This window comes from Montipora capricornis, chromosome 3 (genome assembly GCF_036669925.1).
Source record: "Montipora capricornis isolate CH-2021 chromosome 3, ASM3666992v2, whole genome shotgun sequence".
Lineage (NCBI taxonomy): Eukaryota > Metazoa > Cnidaria > Anthozoa > Scleractinia > Acroporidae > Montipora > Montipora capricornis.
The window spans coordinates 22,037,963-22,057,962 of NC_090885.1; the positions used below are offsets into that span (position 1 = coordinate 22,037,963).

The following is a 20,000-nucleotide window of genomic DNA, read 5'->3' on the forward strand; positions in this document are numbered from 1 at the left end:
CGTTTGATTTTCCCTTGAGAATGCTGTGAAGTTATGGTCACACCCCACGGGAATGCGAATTTGACCCATCACCTTCGTCTCATTTCACTGGAAAATTTGAACTACATCTCACAACAGCAGGAAGGCTCAGCCGCCAAACGCAGCAGTTCGTGAGCTGAATGCACATGCGCAAGGCGCTCCAAAACCAAGTTTACTAACTCCGTTTAAACAGCCGGTTTGAAAATTTTTCTTGCTATTTGGTCCTTGGGCACTGGACGGCAGCTCACTCAAAGAAACACATTAACGGGTTGCTCCACAGTGGTGTTCTCTCTCAGGAAGTCCATAGGGAGAAACCAACTGCCAGCTGGGTAGGTAGTCACCAGAGACTGGGTCGGCAATTTGTTTCTCAAATATGGAAACAACCACATGATGTAATTGTCCACCAACGTCAACTACCGTTTCCCCGTTTTTATTTTGCGCGACGCTAACCCGGCGACAGTTAAACTTCCTCTAGGACCCCGTTAAAACCCCCATTGACTCCCAGGGGCCCCCCCCCCCCCCTTCCCATTGACGACCCCAGTAAACGACTAGTCCTTGGAATTAGGGGACAGAATGTAAAATACTAAGTCTGGCCGGTTTCAGCCAGTTTGGACTGTCAAGTGGGTTGAGACCATGTTAATTAATAAATAATTCTGGGCTCTTGAAAAAAATGACCTCAGGCTAGTAACTTTTAATGCTGAAAGGCCGACTTTCCTTCGAAGGGTTCCTGGAAAAATTTCCTTAGGCAGTCGCCTTGATGGGTTACAGTTAAAAATGACAGCTATTTTGATCCAAAAGCTAACCCAATACTAGTTATAGCACAAACAGAGGCAACAAGTTCAAGACCAAAAAGAGGTGCCCCGACTTGCCCCGCCTTTTTTAAGCCATATTACAGTAATAAAAAGGTCACTGTGTTGTGCTCACTACTGCTCAAAGTGAGCGCTTTTATTTTCTATAGAGCAATGGTCGCTTTATGTCCCTGTATTGCAGTTGCAGTTCATGAGGGCAGAAGTGTAATGCATTGAAATAAATGGTGGCAAAGCCCATCAATATCCCCATACTGTATTGTCAAAGATAATGTTTTTTTTCACTGTAATTTTCTGGTTTACTCGTGTTGATGTTTGTTTGTTTTTTTCGCCCATTCGCTGAATTGCTCCCGACATGCTGAAGTTCATCACCAACTCAGCCCACCTTGACTAGCTTGTTGCTACAACACTTTGGGCAGCAGTGCACACATATTTCCCCCTACACTACAATTCGGACCAACAGCTAAATAAAGTGATAATTCAATGAGGCTGAGCACTAAAAGGATACTTGGACAACAAACTACTCATAGCAACATCCCAAAGTGCAATTTGTTCTCTCATTCATTTCGTGAAACCACCCTGTCGAAAACCCCAGCAAGTTTGTAGTCTTCCAAAGAAATACAACTACCACGAGATCCTTTAAATGGGTTTCCCTGATGGACGCCCAACAACGAGCACGATGCTATACTGCAAACAAACAAAACAACGACCAAAACCAACAACGCCTTGGTGGTCCACCAACATCGACTCTAAAGCCATCATTGCTACATAACCCTCTTGCTTATAACGGAAAGGTTTCCGACGGTGCATGTACTGTACAACTGTAAGTTGTACATGGACCGATTTTTTTGGAAAATTTTTCTCCCTGGATTTATTGGCCGACAACAACGATGCAATGCCCCAGGGCCATAAATCAAACGGGCACAAAAAAATGAGGAGGGGAAAGCAGGGACAGAAAAGGGCAACACATAGAGTTAGACGCGTAAGTGGAAGGTTCAACTGAAACAAGATTACTGTGTAAAATCCGAAAAACGAATAAATCTACTCCATTTTTTTGAATAGTATTGCAAGATTCAATGGTTTAAAAGTTCATGCAACATAAAAAACACAGAAAAAAACTTGCTAGAGAATGAGTTATCAAATTTCACATTTATCGGGCCTTACAGCAGGCTGTACTGTAAAAACGGCCCCCAATTTAGCCAATCACAGCATGGGTACTATCTGAGACATAAGTATACTGCAGCAATGATTTTGAAATTGAATCTAGTTGTAAACAATTTAAAATTTGTTGAGCCCTTTCAACTAAAATATAATACATCTGACTTCAGAGCCAGAACGAATCCCGTCCTAGAGTACTGGCCGCAGCATTACATGCGTGTATCATGCGTGTAAATCCACCATATTGCGTGCAATTTACACGCAAGCTATCGTGGATTACTTTCTAGTAAAAGAAACACATGAAAGTTCATGTAAGTATTGCACGCAAATTCTTCACAGGGCATGTAAAATTTTACATGCAGAGTTTCCTGTAAAAGAGGACAGAGTATTTACTGTTGTACGTCAATAGTTTTTACTAACAGTAATGTTTACAGCTGAAGTTTTCTCAAAGAAAATGTATGTCTAAAAGCACTACAGTACTGTTTCCAAGAATCAAAGGTTAAGTACATTGTTAGTGGGCATGGTGATGGTTAAGGGAAGGGTAACTTCATGCTCTTGTGTCATAAAATTTGAGGAAAGCTATGACTGACCTACTGAATGAAATTATTCCCATAAATTGAACCCACATGGGGATAACAATGAAAATCATTTTAACAGCTATTTTACCACAAACCTATAGCTTGCAGTGTTGAGGAGCTTAATCCATCAAACTTCTTCTTTGATTGAGGTATTCTAGATTTAGCAACAAAAACTTACCGCAACAAGTCTGCCAGCCCTGGGATCCTATTACTCTTATTTCTTGTCTTTACAAGTGGATGCCCAGTAAGCTACCATTATAATTGAAAGACAAGGAAAATACTGGTATCTGGATGTCCTTTGAGAATTGTCGCTGCTTCTCTGTCATCAACAATATCCCAAATTCTGATTTCACTGTCATAAGCAGCACTGGCTATAACTCCTTCAGCACAGGGATGCCAAGAATTATGTTTCACTTTACGAGTGTGTTCCTCTTACAATCAACTAGGTATTCATCAAGGTCCCTTGAAAGGCCATCTTCAGGAATGTGCCAAACTTTGATCGAGCCATCCTCTGAACTAGAAGCAATTTCGATCATTTAAAGGATTCCACTCGAGATCTAAAACGGGTCTCCCGTGTCCTGTAACTTTTGGTGCATCTACAGGAACACGACCAACCTGAAATTAGCGAGAAAAATGTATGGCTGAAGTTCTAGCAAGATGTACAGTTACTGTTACAGTAATGAACTTTCACAAAAGCATTTCACGTTTATTTGATGTTGCATGGCTGTGCACAAAGAAAATTCAAATTAAACTTGGACCTACATGTATAATTATGCTAAAAAGCCAAACTGGAATTACAGCATTGGGATTTGTGCAGTGGTTTAAGCACTGACCTATTGCTGTTTTTAATATGAACCCAGTTTGATTCCTAGACTCTACAATATACGAATGGCTTGACCTTATCGTTAGTATTGAGTAGACTCTCCTACAAGCAGCTTTGTTCTAGGAACCTATGATTGTGCCAACTCTCTAATAACCAACAGGTTCATATTTTTATGATAACTAATGTCAGCAACAACAGGACTACTCTCAAAGGAAGATGCTACTTCATAAAGTTTTGATGTTGAATTTTTAATGTGGTCTGGACTCAGAGGATGAACAGCCTCTTTATTTATTTTTATTTATTTATTTATTTATTAATTTAGCTTCGCCTAACTGGAATACAATATATCATATATATATATAAGATAAAAAGTAGAAAAAAATAATAAATAAAAAATTATAAAGTGCGGAGACCACTACAGCATAGCCAATTACAGTGGATCCCTCGTTAATTATTTATATAAAAATACTTAATAACTAAAGCTACTAATATGTAAGCATGAAACTTGAGAGGAAACAAAAGCGGGAGTCCAAATTGCTAGAAGCAGCACATTAGCGGCATAGGAGAGACTTCGCTGTGTTACACCTAGGACAGATTGTTCTCCAGGTTATAATGTCGTCAACGTCGTACAAGTTCAGAGCCTTTTTATAATATGAAGTAATAAACTCTTAAATGAGGCTAAAGATGTGACTTGTGCGTAGCTCAGCAGGAGAACATTCCATGCGCGGCACGCGCGTATGAAAATGAACGTTGATAGGTAGCAGTTCTACTTCGGTTAGGAATATAACTAATAGCACTGCTGCTCAATGTCCTAGTAGATCTTGCAAATTGTCTCGTTACAGGTAAAGCTTCACTGTCTATGAAAACTAAGTTATTACACAGCTTTGTAGAAAAAAACCATGTCCAAATATTCATGCCAGTATGAGATGGGTAACAGATTTGTTAGTTGGAGGCGGGTCTTATAGGTTACATCAAACGGAAAGGGAGCTTCAAAATTATTTTGTTGCACGGCGCCGCACGTTTTCAACTCGTTTAAGTAGGCCAATGGACTGTGGTGACCATACTTGGGTCGCGTAGCCGAGATGGTACCGGACGATAGAAAGGTGCTTTGGATGTACCTAGAAACTCAGCGCACAAAGCCGAGGAGTTTGTTGGCTTTTGCATACCGTTCAGTCACTTGTTTGTTCGAGGTAAGATTGCTTGACACCCACACACCAAGGTCTTTCTCTGTATCGCAAGATTCCGAAGGCGTTTCCTTGAGAGTATAGGTAGGCTGTACAGGTGATTTTTTGCAGGTGATGCACTGGTATTTGCACTTGGACTGATTAAATATGAGCCCGGATGATTCAGACCAACTGACAAGATCGTTAAGGTCAGATTGCAAGGCGTTACAGTCTGTGTTAGAATCAATGCTCTTGAAAATCTTGGTATCATCAGCATAACAGGCAACTCTCTATGTTTTAACAGCATTTGGTAGATCGTCCACAAACAGCAGAAACAATATCGGTCCTAATAGGGACCCTTGCGGTACCCCGGAATGTAACCGGCAATTCTCGGGAAGTAGCTCCGAAAACTGTAACCTGTTACTTGCACCCCTGTAAATATGAATGAAACCAGTCGTGAAGTTTGCCAGTAATGCCGTATTGGTGCAACCTCCCAAGTAGCTTGGTATGATCCACTTTGTCGAATGCTTTACTCATGTCAAGATATAATGTCTATTTGTTTACCGGTGTCTTTGTGAAGGTGCCATCTTTGTGTCATCTTTGTGCCATCTTTGCGTCTTTGTGAAGGTGCCATCACTTATTATCTTAAAATTATTGATTGATCATGACTAGGCCCTAGTTGATTGAACGACAGATGATACTATCCACTGGTTAAATCACTATCCGGCGATAACTCCAGATTCGATGCTTTGTAAATAGCCAACTCATTGCCTCCTCCCAGTTGGGGTTCTTAATAATCATGTTTCTTTCAGATAAAAGTGGGATGCCTTTGAACTAGCTTGATAGCTAAGTGCACTTCCACTACAAACAAAGCATTTACATTGCTTTACAACTCAATGAATGGTTTTGATGCAGAATATCAAATTAATGATCATGAATGGTAAATATCATGGTGATTGTGCTTTCCTCCTTTCAAAAAGCCAGTCCAATATCAACAAACATTAATTCTGTTAAACATATTAAGTGTTTGAGTCAAATTTGGGGCAATCAGAGACAATAATAATAAAATTTTCCAGCTGTTGACCAGTGCAGAGTTACCACTGTACCTGAAGTATTCACACTGTAGTTTTTTGGATACAAGGCACACTCAGTTATAAGATGCACCTTTAACTTTAAAACTTGATGGCATTTATGTCACAAACTGAAAATATCATCAAAACACTCGGTTATGGGATGCAACTCAAATAGAGGAATTTGGTTCAACTCATCGCTCGTTATGCTGTCTCAACTGAAGATTGCAGTGTAAGTCAAGAAAAGTGGCAGAAGAAATTCAACTAGAATTTAGAAAACACCTTTAAATCCGGCTGTTATTAGTACTTTCTTGCAGGTTTTTTTGTTGTATAAAGCTAAGAAGTGAAGGCCATCATCACAAACCTTGGTGTGAGGCCACCATTTTGGAGTGGCAGTAAGGGGAAGACTGGGACGAGTTTAACATACGAGATGGCGGCAAAGGATCGAAGAATCATCCCTTCACAAGTTTTATTGCAAGTAGATACTCAGCTATAAGACACACCTTGAGTTTAGATCACATTTGGAGCCAACAAGCAATTTCTTTGAGAAAAAAATGCATGCTGCGCCTTGTAACCGAAAAACTACAGTACGTCTAACCACTGGCCGCACCTACTGTCAACTACACTGTATGTTACAGATGGAAAACAACATTAATTAACCCAAAAACCCTCAGGCGCCCTAGGACATCCCCAGTTGACGAGTAATATTGTCTGGCGTTAGACTTCCAGGAGTGAATGGGTTAATGAAAAACTCAATGAGGCACAGGGCCAGTTGACCTCATCACCTGTCAAAATGATCCTTTCAAAAGATAATGTTGCAAACTCTTGGTGACATACAATAGTGATTCAAGATGTCCAGCTGGGACAATAGTGACTTAAGAGAAATCACTACCATTGAGAAGGTCAGTGGATGAGTATAAAGGGACACAAGGGAATTTCGGAAAATTTCCCTCCGTGGAATCCTGCAAAACAGACGAGGATGGCCAAATCAAAAGAACACAACAAGACAATGCAAGAGGCTAACGGAAGTCGAAGGCTCCTTTTTCTTTAGCTTCCACCGTAACTTATGGTAGGGGTGGGCGATACTCCAATCCTGTTGTATGCACAACCTGTCCCCTTAATTCAGGCCTAAGCTAGATTTGCTGAACTTGCTTATTGTAATTTTTCATTTTGCCAGCAATCAAAGTTGAAGTAAATAAAGGAAACTAGAAAGAGAATGGTTTGAATTCCCACAATTTCAACAGGTTTTGATGACTACAACAGTATTGCATGTAACAAACAAGCAGACCCTAATCTCACTGAGCACATGGAAATACTGAAACCTGATCGGCTGCTTACCCATCGCCTACTACCTAATAGTGACACTTAATACATTTCACTCTGTTTAATGCCCAACATTTTACTTGTCAATGGGGCTGCTTTAGTAGTTTGTGGGTTAACCACTTTAATCCATAATGACCCCTGGAAGTGACACTTAACAGGGTTTATTCTGTCTAATGCTAGATAAGTGGAGGGGGAGATGGGGGCCAGAGCCCAGCAGAATAAGGGCCGAGAGGGGTATGGGAGGCTGGAGAGAAAACGGCGGGAAGCGGGACTTCTTCTTGACTTGCATTAGTGTCTAGATCTCCTGAGCAATCAAGCTAACACGAGTTTGCGCTTGGACTGAAAACAGGTGTACTTCTGCATTGTAAACCCTTTTACGGTGGTTACATAATAGGTCATGAAATGTCAAGCGGCTGTCACTTAATGAGCAATGCAATAAAGGAAACACCTAAGAATTATTACGTAGCTAGATGACCAAGATGTGTTTGAGTCTCCTAATTTATAGGGCATGGGATCAGGACTGAAAAGAGTAGGAGACAGGAGAGCAAGGTACGGGAAGCTGGAGGTTTTGATCCCATGTCTCCCGCCCCCCCCCCCAACCCTTCCCACCACAGACAATTTACTCATCAACTTGCGGCGTCCCAGGGCGCATGATGTAACACTGTCACAGAAACAAGGCTTTTTGAATGCATATCAAACAACCAACACTGCACATTTTAGAAGACAAACAGACAAAGTCATTTGACAACTGGCAGATATTCTCTAGAATTTCACCACTGATATCAAGCTTTTACCTCATAAAGGGAAGCTGCTTGGCAGTAAAATTGTCTTTTACTTTTTCTACCCTTCCATGTATTTGTTTTGCATTTTTGCTGATTGTGAGCCAACAAAAAATTTGAAGTCCTGCAGTTCAAGTTTTACAAGTCTGCCTCAGTCATGTGATGTGATACAGTTGTACATTATATCCTTTGAAAAAATTGCTAATTTTATGACCGACAAGAGAAGGGAGAGAGTACAAATCAGACAATCATGCTTGCCACATTGCAAATCCGAACTTATGCAAAGAGGAGAAATTTTGATTACCCTTTTTAAAAACATTGTCACCACTTCAAGAAACTGCAGAAAAACAACCCCTTTCTCTCATTGGTGTGACAATCAGCTGTCACACCTGTTTTGCCAGGCCATTGGACTGACTTATCAGACTGCAATGCACCATCTCAATGCCCCAAATCAGGGAAAAGGGACCGGGAGGAACAAATTTTCTTAAGCGTTTTTTCTTTTGTTTTTAACTGTTTCTTCTAACAGGAACTCAAAGAGCTTGACTAGTGTGTTTTCCTTTTTTTGGTGAAAAGAATTTGGACAGCAAGACATTTTAATTTACTATTCAGATTATGCAATGACTCCTATCTGATACAGCAATGCCTGTATACATATTTACAATTAATAAATGGTGGTCTCCCAACTAGTTTAGCTTTTTAGTTATTTTGGGAGACCAGCTACAATTGTATTCTTAATTTACATATTTGTTTAATATTTAGCAGTTAGTTACCTTAGTTTGCAGTACGAATAAACCTTGTTGTTGTTGTTGTTGTTGTGATATGGCTGAGATCAAATCAGTCACTTCCAGCAGTTCTTATTAGCCCATAAGTTCATAACGGAGCAATTATTTTACATCTGCATTCAATGCTTTTAATTTCCTGAAGGCTCAAATGACCCAAAACAGGTAGGAAACACAGCATTAAGACTTAATAACTCTTAGGCCATAAATAACCACGAAGCTCACTGTCTAAGAAAAGTTGCACGCTGATTTCAAAGAATTGACGCAGAAACTTCGCTCAATTGGTTATCACCTGTATTTTGAGGGGAATAATTTATCTTATGATCGCGCTTGCAACTAAAACACTTCACTCACTTAACTTAAAATTACGTATCAGGAGGTTCACATGAAACATTTTTAGGGGTTTGTTTATTCATCTGATAAAGAAGGTCAGTTTTACCAAACTCGCTTGAACTAATGGTAATTTGGCGATTAACTGTGGAATGATGTTTTTTGGTGGACAACGACACTTCTAAAAAGCCGCTTTGGAATGATTTTCTTATTTAATTCCAAGCGTTACACGGTTGATTGGTCCTAAAACCACGCACCTATTCGAGAATTCAAATTTGCATTTCGAACAAAAAAAATATATTCCGCAGTGCTGGAGAAAAAGAAGAAACAATGTTCTCAAAACTCGAGACATGTAATTAAATGGTTTCCCGGGAGTGCTGTCATGCAGAATTCACACGGATCTTGTGTTTATTCAAAATAGAAATCAATCTAAGTGATTTTTGATCGTCTCTTACAATTAAATTTATCAATTTCTCGAAGCTCATCACACAACACAATAGAATGCATTCTAAAGAATAGATGCGTCTTTTCATTGACGGAACAATTTTGGAAAAATCTGGAGCTTTACCTTTTTTTTCCTGCCAATCAGTGAAGGGACTTGACAAAAGAACTCTCTCTGTCTCTCTGTCTCTCTCTCTCTCTCTCTCTCTGAGCATAAGCTTAAACATCTGATGACATTTTAGCGGCAATTCGCCATTTCTATATAGCGAACTAAAATTTCAAGACTTCAAACGCCTCAATGGAAAGTCAAGAATAAAGTTGTCTGGGAGGTAAACTGGAGGGAACGTGACTTCTGGTTTTAGGCTGCAAGCCTTGAAAGCAGTTTTTCTTAACAACAAAAACACAAATGTAAACTTATTTACGCTTCACTTACATGGTCCAAAGGGAGCACCAAAAAGGTTCCACCTCCACTCGATTCCACAGCCACTGCAAGGAACTTAGGATTCACTGCACATAGGTTTCCACCTTCCGTCGTATGAGAAGACAATCGGATCGCTTCGTAGCATTTCTCTTTCTTGAAAGGGCTCCCAAAGACATGTTTGAATTTGGATGAACGAGGTACTTTGAACGATCCTCGAGATGACATGTTAGCTAGATCGCCACGTTCACTTGCTTAAAACACCCAAAGAAGCTATACTAACGCTCCAACAAAACATGTGCAGTCTTCAACAAACAACCAGAAAAAAAACAACAAAATTATTCCAGTGCATGCGACCCTCCCTTCAAGCGACTGTTACCTCTCTTGTTATCTCCCACTGCTATAAAAGAGAAATTGTGATTGGTTACTTGCCACTGTTCAACCTAGAACAACTATTTCTATTGGTGGATTTCGTTACGCGGGACTGCGCTTCTCTCCCTTTCTCAAAATGTCGTGTTGCCTTACCGCTGTTTGCCCCGCTGTTTACGTATCACGGCGTTTTGTAACTCACTGTCTTTCCTCTGTGTCGTTAGAGCAAGAATCGTGTGAGGATTTGTTGAAATATCATGTTAATATGGCATAAATCGGTTCATGAACACCGTGGCAAAATAGCGGGAGAGTTCTAGATTCCGTCAGCTAAAGTCAACTGTACCCACAAGTATTTGTTTATTTTTTATAATTGATCTTTTTTTTAAGTGCTTCATTTTTTTTGTTCTTTTTTGTTCTTGTCAGTACGAGGATACTTTAAAAAGAGAAAGTTGCACAAGGTTTTAAAATAGCCTTGCACTTTTCTACACTCGGTCGATCGGGCAGGTACAAATCAGTCAGTACTCTACTATGTCTTAGAAGTTCGCGGTGTCGTCCGCGGTTCGAAGTCATGGGCAGTCATGCGTGTAACGTCAATCATCGTAATAATGGTGCCATTCATTTCACAAGATGGAGGACGGCAGCGGAGCTCCGTGTCAGATCAGCCACTGGAACTGGAACTGGAACATACCGCATCAAGACTGCAACCTCTTCAGAGTGGCAAAAGCCATGGATGCAGGGCTGGCGCTTTGGTGAGAGCACCCGCCTCGCCTGGCTAATATATTCCCAGACGCAGCGTCAAATGTGACTACATGTGGGTTGAGTTTGTTCGTTCTCTTCTCTGCTCTGAAAGGTTTTTCTCCGGGTCTTTTCCCTCTCCTCGAAAACCAAAAATTTGATTTGATTTTCGTCAATTTGTTGATTTCAGTTTACAGTGTCCCCAGTTAGTGCTCCAGCGCTTGAAGACCAGGATATGAAGCCGAGTGATCAAAGAAACTATAAAGAAAATTCTGATGCTATAAAACAGCATCGAACCAGAACGGACAGAGGGGTTAAAACAAAAACATTCCAAACTGTTATTGGAGTGCATGGAATCACACGTGCACCATGTTACTAAATACAGTGTTACTCGACCATCGTCTCGTCACCTCATCCGTTGTCATTAATGTGCCAACTAGAGTCCAGAGGTCGATAAATCAAAGCATAGTTAGTAGAGGGGATCGGACTCAGAAGGGCCAACTCAATGTGTTACCCAATTCAAACCCTTTGGGAATGAAACGGTTTGTTCCCGGTATTTCCATTTTATTCAAATGTGATTATGCTACATTATAGTGCAAATACATAATTTACACAGAGAATCTTAACCCAGGGACATTTGACGTGGCCTTGGGTACAACATCGAGTTAGCCGATTTGGTTTATTGGCTGTCGAAATAAAGGGTTCTTTTGAGCAAACTTAATTATAATAGTAAATTAGGAATTCTCTACAATCAACTTCCTTGTCACGAGAAGCACATAATTTTTGTTCTTGACCAACCCAAAAGGAAATAACTGTACATTTTACAGCTTTGCAGGACAACAACAGAATCAAACTCTACAAGATGTGTCATTTGAGTCAAAATATGATTGGCATGTGAAGTGACTGGCGCAAAAAAAATTTCGGTGCCATATTGGCTGCCAATGATTGCCAAAACCAAAACCATATACACCTTGCATGTGTCCATTGTCCCTTGAATAAATTTTACATGTTACTGCTTTGTACTGAAATAGGGTTATCAGCCTGTTTGTTCCTATAATACTTTGGTACAGGTAATCTCAGACTTAATGAAGAGAACAAGGCTTTTAAATTTGAAAAAAGACATGTTTCGGCAACTCCTGTGCCATCATCAGTTTGTGGATGGAATAACAATGATGTACAATAAATATATAGCGGAAAATTAGAATAACAATGGTGTGATACAACAACTGATTACAAAGAGAGATTAAGATTTACATGAAACAATTGTTGATTTAGGGAGGGTGTCTCCCAATGAATGTGCAATGCCTCGTTGATTTTTAATTGTGTCCGAGTTGTTGCTTGATCTATGACAACAAAGCATTCTCTCAAACAAAGTGCCCAACACCCAGGTGACTCCTGTAAATGCTTTAAAATGTGAGAGACCTTATCCATATTTAAGTGCTTGTTTATGCATGTGCAAATGTGTCGGGAAGTCTCGCCAACATAGCAGGCACCGCAGCCTGCATAACTAAATCTATAAACAACGCATGATTTGAGCTCTTTAGGGATAAGGTCTTTCACTCTAAACAAGGAGCCGATTTTGAACGAAGAAAACACTAGCTTGATATTAAAGCTGTTGTCACAAAAACGCTGAATGGTTCTGCGAATCCACTTTTGTGGAATAGCAGAAAATTTACCCACGTAAGGTAATTTAACATAGGAGCACTGTGGGCTGTTGTTGCCATTTTGCCTGTTAAACTGAAAAAACTTATTGATAGTGGAATTAATAGCCTTGTCAATAATGTGTGCTGGATAAGAATTTTTGAGTAAAAAATCCCTTATCTTAGTTGTTTCTTGATGGAATCCTAAGCAAGTACTATTAATCTTATACGCTCTATCTATAAGAGTTCTAATTAAGCCTAACTTATACGAGTACGATGTAAAGCTTGTGAAATTCATAAGGAGGCCAGTAAAGGTGGATTTGCGAAACACCATGGTGAGAACAGGGACCTGATTGTTGTCAATGAGGACATCTAAAAAAGGCAACCTGTTTTCAGATTCCTTTTACATGGTGAACCGTATATTTATATGCCTGCTGTTAAGGTAATGAAAAAACTGCACCGCATCGGCTTCAGAGTGAAATAGACAAAAGGTGTCGTCGACTTACCCTCGGTAGAACAAAACCTCCGTAAGACCGAAATTTTGTAACCACTCCCTCTCATGATGACCCATAAAAAGATTGGCCAATACTGGTGTGAGGGGGGACCCCATAGCTACCCCATCAATTTGATCATAAAAAGAACCGTTGAAAGAAAAGTGAGATTGGGCTGTGGCTATGTGAAAAAGATCTTTAAGCTCCTTAGTTGAAAAAGTGGTATTGGTATACTGAGTGATGTAACTAACAGCTATATAAATCTATACTTTCCTCTAGAGGAATGTTTGTGAAAAGGCTTTTCAAGTAGAGGATGTTTGTGAAAAGGCTTTAATCTCAGACTCTTTGGTGAGCAGGTTGTCGTCAGTAGATAGACTCTGGGATAATGGACGCCATTTTCCCACAAAATCTGGGATGATTTCTGAGCCGCACTTTTGAAGTTGAAACGCAACCTTTCGATTATCTCAGTCTCTTCAGGCGACAACCCTCTGACCAAAGAGTCTGCGGACTCTGGGTACATGATTGCTATATGCAGGTGGTCACAGGTTCCAATCCTGGCTGGGCTAGTACTAGGGTCTTAACTGAGGAGAAAGCGCTGCCTCTGTCATTAGGCTCTATAGAACTGTAGACCCCATCTCACATCCCTTACTAGAAATCAAAGTGTGTGATGTTGAAGAACCCTCTCACTGTTTAAGACGGGTTGAGGATATAGTCCCTGGTGCTGTTGCATGGCTAGACTGTGAGCAGTCTCTCTTTTGCTCTAAAATTGTCGAAACAAGCTTGCAAAATTGCTGAAGCTGCATGTCACAAATACCACAGGCATTAGTTAGACAAAAGCCTGCAGTATTTGTGACCCGCAGCTTCAGCAGTTTTAAAACCTAGTTCAAAGTACATTTGTTTCAACGATTTTAGAGCAAAAGAGAGACTGTTTGCAATCCAGTGCATTGCCAGGCATCTGTCACTTCCCTGATTAAGTGTTAACTGCGTCACAAGTATTCTGGCGAAAGTCCCTCCAAAACAGAATTTTTTGTTACAGTCAAGCTATGTCAAGCGTGACCAGTATCCACAAGACTGAAGTGAACATTCGAATCGTCTTTGGAGCTTCTGAAATGGAATCTAGAATGGAATCTGGGAGATTTCTCTGAAACTTGCTACTAAAAATGCAGAATAACTGAAAAATTATTCATCAAATGTTTGAAACAGCTTTCACTTTATACAAACACCATTTATTTTGTGATAAAACAAAAGTTTACAGCTATGTTTTAAATATCAAGGAAATATTCCACGGGAATTCAGAATCTTGAGAGCAAAGTTCAAAATTGGCATGCAGATATAAAGTACTTAATTCAAATTTCAAAACAAGTGGTCACATATGATGCACCTTGACTGTAAAGTCATAGAAAGTACCAGAGGGGAGTGACTAATAAAATTAAATGATTTCAAGTTTCATTCATTGGGGCGCAGGGTTGGCGCAGTGGTGAGAGGACTTGCCTCCCACCAATGTGGCCCGGGTTCGATTCCCAGATGCGATGTCATGTGGTTTGAGTTTGTTGGTCTCTACGCTGCTCCAATGGGCCGGGTTTTTCTCCAGGTACTCCGGTTTTCCCCTCTCCACAAAAACCATCATTTGATTTGATTTAATTTGAGTTAATTTCATTATAGTGTTCCCAATTAGTGCTCTTGTGTTAAATCCATTGACACTTAAATAAAGTTGTCATTATTGTTATTATTAAACACACTCTTTTCATGGAGTAGAAGGAGAAAGAAGATTCCGGCAGGTTTAAAACACAGGCCCCAGTCGTGCAAACGATGGGTAGCGCTATCCACCGGATAAATCACTATCCAGCAGATAGAGCGGTTTTCAATTGATTGTCGAAAGTAATTAGATAATTACTTTGGTTTATGATTACTTCACTCAGTGATTGGTTCAAATTTCTCGCGCTGAGTTTTCCAACCAATCAGAAGAAACTTTGTGTCGGCTACATGTAATTACTTAGAGTTTTGATTGGTTTACTGGATTGTCTCCTTCCTTTTCGATTGGCCAAAGTAATTACTTTGGTTTTGGTTTTACGACACTCAATTGAAACTCGCTCTAAACACTAGCAAAACCAATTGAGTTACATCAACTGGATAGTGATTTATTCAGTTGATAGCGCTATCCATCGTTTGAACAACTGGGACCAGGTCACAGGTCATTGTTTTACCTAGACTACAGCAACCCAAAAACTTCGAATTGGCTAACCGTAGGCCTAAACATTGTTTTAGGCATAACAAGGCCTATGTTTAGCAAATTATAGTAAAGGTTTTGTAACAAGTGACCTGTGAAACGTGACCTGTACTTTAAGCCTATTTGGAAGATTTATGCAATAAATGGCACAGTTTAATGTCTCCTAATCTCTCAGGGAAAGAGACAGAAAACAAAGGTTTCATTCATTTTGTTGAAATAAACATTTTAACATTTAAAAATTTGAGAGGAGATTGGGCTTTCCCTGCTACAGGCCTAGAATCAGCTAAATTTTATACACAAAGGCCTCATTGGTAATCAGTTTTTATTACAATTGATTTACACTATAGTTCCAACAAATTTAGTAACAGTTACTTATTGCACTGTCAAGTCATCATCCATTCTCTTCAGTTGTTAGAATCTTTAAAAAAATACATTTGTCAGCCCTCAGAGAATAGTGGTTTGGTAATTAAAAATATTACTGTGTCGTTGGAAAATATAACTCTTTTACATTCAACATCCAATACTAATAAACTGGTACCTGTAGCTGAAATCAGTAATATTTGTTATGACGTTTTAACCCTTTGATATCCAAACCGGCTGAAACTGGCCAAACTTAGTATTTTACTGTGTCTAACACCAGAGGATTTTACTCGTCAATGGGGAGTCAATAAGTTAAAGAGGGACACACTTTTAAAAGGGGTCCCTACAAATGCTACATTTAAGCACATCTGATAATCCAAGATAGTGATCAACAAACATCAACACCAAGAAGGAACCTTGAGCCAGTATAATTATCCATGACAAGAAAAGTGACTGGGGAAATGGTACTACCTCAACCAAACACTGTACACTCTTATTTCAAATCAAACAGCTTTGGCCTAAGCGTTTATGTTATGTTTCAAATTATTTACCTGGCTCAACATTTTTTTAAACCAGTTCAATTTTTGATTTCCCTTAGTTTTAGATTGTGATAATGAACATTAGACAAAGAAAAATCAAAATTCAACTGGTTTAAAAAATTTGAAACACAAGTTACATAATTTATAGCCACATTTTAATTGAGAAAATAAGGTATGTGCATCTATTCAAGGAAATATCCATGTCATAAAAAACAGTCTTCCATTCTTGATTATTTGGTACGCGAACTGGGTCTCTGCAAAAAGAAAATGGGACAGAATGATTAAATTAAGGGTTTGGTTGTATTTTACATAATTTGTACGGGAGGGAAGGAGGTTATACTCACATAAGGTGTTCTCAGGCCATATTTGCTGCAAAATGTGACTTTGCATTCCCTCTTATGCCCTGTGCGCTGGTCAAACGATTGGCATGTGTCAAACGCTGGGATATATACATGTAATGATGCTGCAGTGTCCGTGTGACTGACATTCTCGACTCGATGAAGACCAATGCTATCTGTTCCAAAAAACAAAATTAAGAAACGGATGTATGCATTTACAGTTTGAGTTTCATTTCTGTATTTGACACGTACTTTGGCAATAATTGTGATGATCGAAACATTGCCACAAAAGACCATGCAAATTTTTAAGAAAAAACATGCTCAGCTCATGAATTTCAATTCTTTTCCTCTCCTGTAGATGTGCACAACTTGTGAGATAATAGCATGCAACCAGGCTATTCATATGGTTACAAGGTCTTTCAATTTCACACGTTTTTGTTGGTATTATAAAGTAACATATTATGATAGTCACTTGAGCATGTGAATGATTCTAAAACCCAGGTGCAGAGTGTCTTACCTCTCAGAACAGAAACTTCCATTTCTTACATGTTAATTTTAAAATTATGGCCAACATACCATTAATATAGTTCACTTCATTAGTTTCATAGAATCTTGAACCTGTTGGGTCAAGGGGTTTCTCAGGTTCAGATTCTGAAGGCCAAGGGAACTGTGTTTCCTTAAGTCTTCCATCCAGAACCTTCAGGAAGCAGTGAGAATCTGCATGATCATGAATTGAGCTGAAATTTGAAAGAACATTTTAAGAACTGTAATCGTGAGGTGAAAATTGAAGCATGAGCAAAAATAGGAGGATCATCAGCTGGGAGATAAATTTATGCTCTGACCCTCAATTACTCACTCAGTATTGCCAAAATTTCAAGACATTTCCTTCCATGGATGTATAATTTGGGAAGAAAACACCAATTTGTTTTTTAGAAGCAAAAATGTTCATTCCATATTCTGAAGACATAATCTACAAAAAATAATGAGACTAGAATGTAACAATTTAGCTCGAGTGGAATCAAATCGAAATGATTTATGCACAAATTAAGTTTACATCAGAAACTGAAAAAGCTGGTAAACTGCCCTTCTTGGATGTCTGCATGCATTCGTGCTGAGGATGATGGCTCCACTAGTTCACCATTTACAGGAGATTAACCCATACTGGTCAACACCTAAACTTTAACTCTATCAAACCATCACCTGGAACATGAACACTCTGTGGTATTCACCTTACTCCTTCATATGAAACATCTTGTGACCAATTCGGAAGACCAGGAGAAAGAGGTCATGCAAACATGTCAAGGAAGCCCTGACAGCTAACGGTTACCCTAAATGGATATTCCATCTCTTGGCAAGAAAGATAAGGAACAGGACGAGTAAGGTCAACAAAGACAAACCAAGGTCAACATGGCTATGCCATACATATGAGGCACCTCCGACCTTTTTTGGAGTATTAATTCCAAACAACATAGAGTCAATCTTGACATTAGTCATGTAACAACCTCAGGCATCTTCTGTCACAATGAGAAAGATAAGACCCAGCTTTACAATGATGTGCTAAAATCTACCATATTAATTAAGTGTGGAAACCAAGAGCAGGATTATGTGGGAGAAAACAGCTAGGGCTCTGGGCAACAGGTTTACATCATTACAAACATCATCGGTCATATATGATTATAACATAATAATATTAGGATAGGGCACGCACTCTCATTGGTCAACAGCTGTGTTTAGATGAGAGTATGGAAACACGGCTGTCATATCACACTAATTTTGATTGGTTATGTATTGTCAGATGCACGTTTTGATTGGTTGGTAGGAAATATGATCGTGTGTCAAGAAAATCTGTTTCAATCAAGAAGTAAAAAACCACCATTTTCCTTCATTTGTTGAATTATCTTTGTGAAACATTTTATGAAAGCAATAGAGGACCTTTTTCCATGTTTCCATAGCCTCATCCAAACACGAGGCAGAGTTGGGAGAATTCGAGACAGTTATGCAAACCCGAGACACAGTCTTTGGAATTCTCCCAACTGCCCCAAGTGTTTAAATGAGGCTATGGAAACATGGAAAACGTCCTCTGTTTCTTAAATAATGCATTGCATCAGGTAATTCCATCACTCCTGACAATGTACAGATCAATTCAGGGTTTTCAATAAGAGCCAGCAGCCGGTGAAATTTGCCGGCTATTGCACACAAACTCAACACCAGCTACTTTTCCTTGGAAATTACCCCAAATTTTATGAACAACATAAGAAAAATTTGAACAGAACACGAGCCTTGGATTGGGAAAGTTTTATTCGTAAAAAACAAAAGAGACGCCTGAATTCTGAGTATTTTCAACTGCGATTTCTGTTTCCCTGTCCACGTCAAAGGCAGTGATCGCGGATCGAGCACACACATTTTTGAGGCAGCAGTCCAGCAGTCCACGGCTTGGTGTAGCTGCCTGATTTGCTAACTACATTTGAAAAGTGACAATACATCTGCCAAAGGTCTTTTGGTCAAGACAGATGAAATACCGTACATTGCATCCAGCTGTACAGAATGCAAAGGAGCCTTAATGGGCGCTACCGGTATGTCACGCTATCTTAACGTCTTTTCAAAACTCATAATATGTCTTGCCAACAAATGAATTTCAAAAACTTGGAGAATTCATGTACTCTCTCTGGATATAAAAGCCAATATTTAGTCACTGATATTAGTGTTGTGTTCAAATACACTAATTCATGCTCCAGAATGCCAGAAATGCATTCTAAGAGACCCAAATTTCAAAATTTTCCCAGGGAAGAATGCCCCCAAACCCCCCTACAAGCTTGTGCCTTCGGGAAGCACGTCTTTGGTGTGTGTTGTCCATTTTCCTCAGGTTTTGCCGCCTACTAAAATTCTTATTGAAAACCCTGGATCATTCTAGTGGTGGACAACTTTATCGAAATAAAGGTCAAGCAGGTTAAAGAGATCAAGATATTTAGGCACTCTTCGCTGAACAGGGATGAGGGACTTAAACTTTCAAAGATCTGAAGACATTCCAACCCCTTTTGAAGGAAAATAGGGAGTATTTTTTAGCACCGAGGGGTGGGGAGGGGGGGGGGGGGTCTAATGCTTTCAGAAATCAGGGTGGGTGAGGGGCTTTGAAAACGTACCCATGCGTCAGGGAGGTGCGGTTTTTTTTTCTGGAATAACCCAATTTCATGATAAATTGAGAGCATCTGATAAAAAATCGGGAGAGCGGGAGGCAACATATCAAAATCGGAAGACTCGAAAAGAAATCGTACAAATCGAAAGAGGGTTGGAATGTCTGGATCAGTGACACTGTACTCCCACCAAAGGGTTACTCTGAACTAGTGGTTACAAAGCTTAGTGCTGAGTAACCACTCCAATTCAAAGAGACTATAAATGAAGGCTGAGGGATTCAGCCGAAATATTTTGATTCCAATCGAGCTGCACACTGGCGCAATGTTCAGGGCTAGCGAACTAAGATGTGGAGTCCCACAATGCAGTACTCTCAGTCCTTTGTTTTCTTAATTAATCTTTATAAACGATCTTCCCAACTGCCTTAATACAGAATGTGCAAAAATGTTCGTAGATGATACAAATATTACAATTTCTGTGTCTGCT

The 20,000-nt window shown here is 39.6% G+C and overlaps 1 protein-coding gene, 1 long non-coding RNA gene and 1 pseudogene across 2 annotated transcripts in view; 1 reads left to right on the forward strand and 2 right to left on the reverse strand.

The window, feature by feature from the left end:
• Positions 1-2,970: 2,970 nt before the first annotated feature.
• Positions 2,971-10,075, reverse strand: LOC138039952 (coronin-1B-like; annotated as a pseudogene).
• A 121-nt stretch (positions 10,076-10,196) lies between these two features.
• LOC138042563 (uncharacterized) lies at positions 10,197-11,988 on the forward strand. The gene is made up of 3 exons (XR_011131023.1): positions 10,197-10,289; positions 10,479-10,866; positions 10,981-11,988. It is a non-coding gene; the product is annotated as an uncharacterized lncRNA (long non-coding RNA).
• Positions 11,989-15,452: 3,464 nt separating this feature from the next.
• The window catches only part of LOC138042565 (cysteine dioxygenase type 1-like), a 13,880-nt gene continuing 9,332 nt past the window's right edge, over positions 15,453-20,000 (reverse strand). The window contains exons 3-5 of the mRNA XM_068888500.1: positions 16,962-17,122; positions 16,392-16,561; positions 15,453-16,301 (exon numbers count right to left, since the gene is read on the reverse strand). Of these exons, the coding sequence (XP_068744601.1) occupies positions 16,278-16,301; positions 16,392-16,561; positions 16,962-17,122 (355 nt within the window). The 3' untranslated portion in view covers positions 15,453-16,277. The remainder of the gene's footprint in view (positions 16,302-16,391; positions 16,562-16,961; positions 17,123-20,000) is intronic.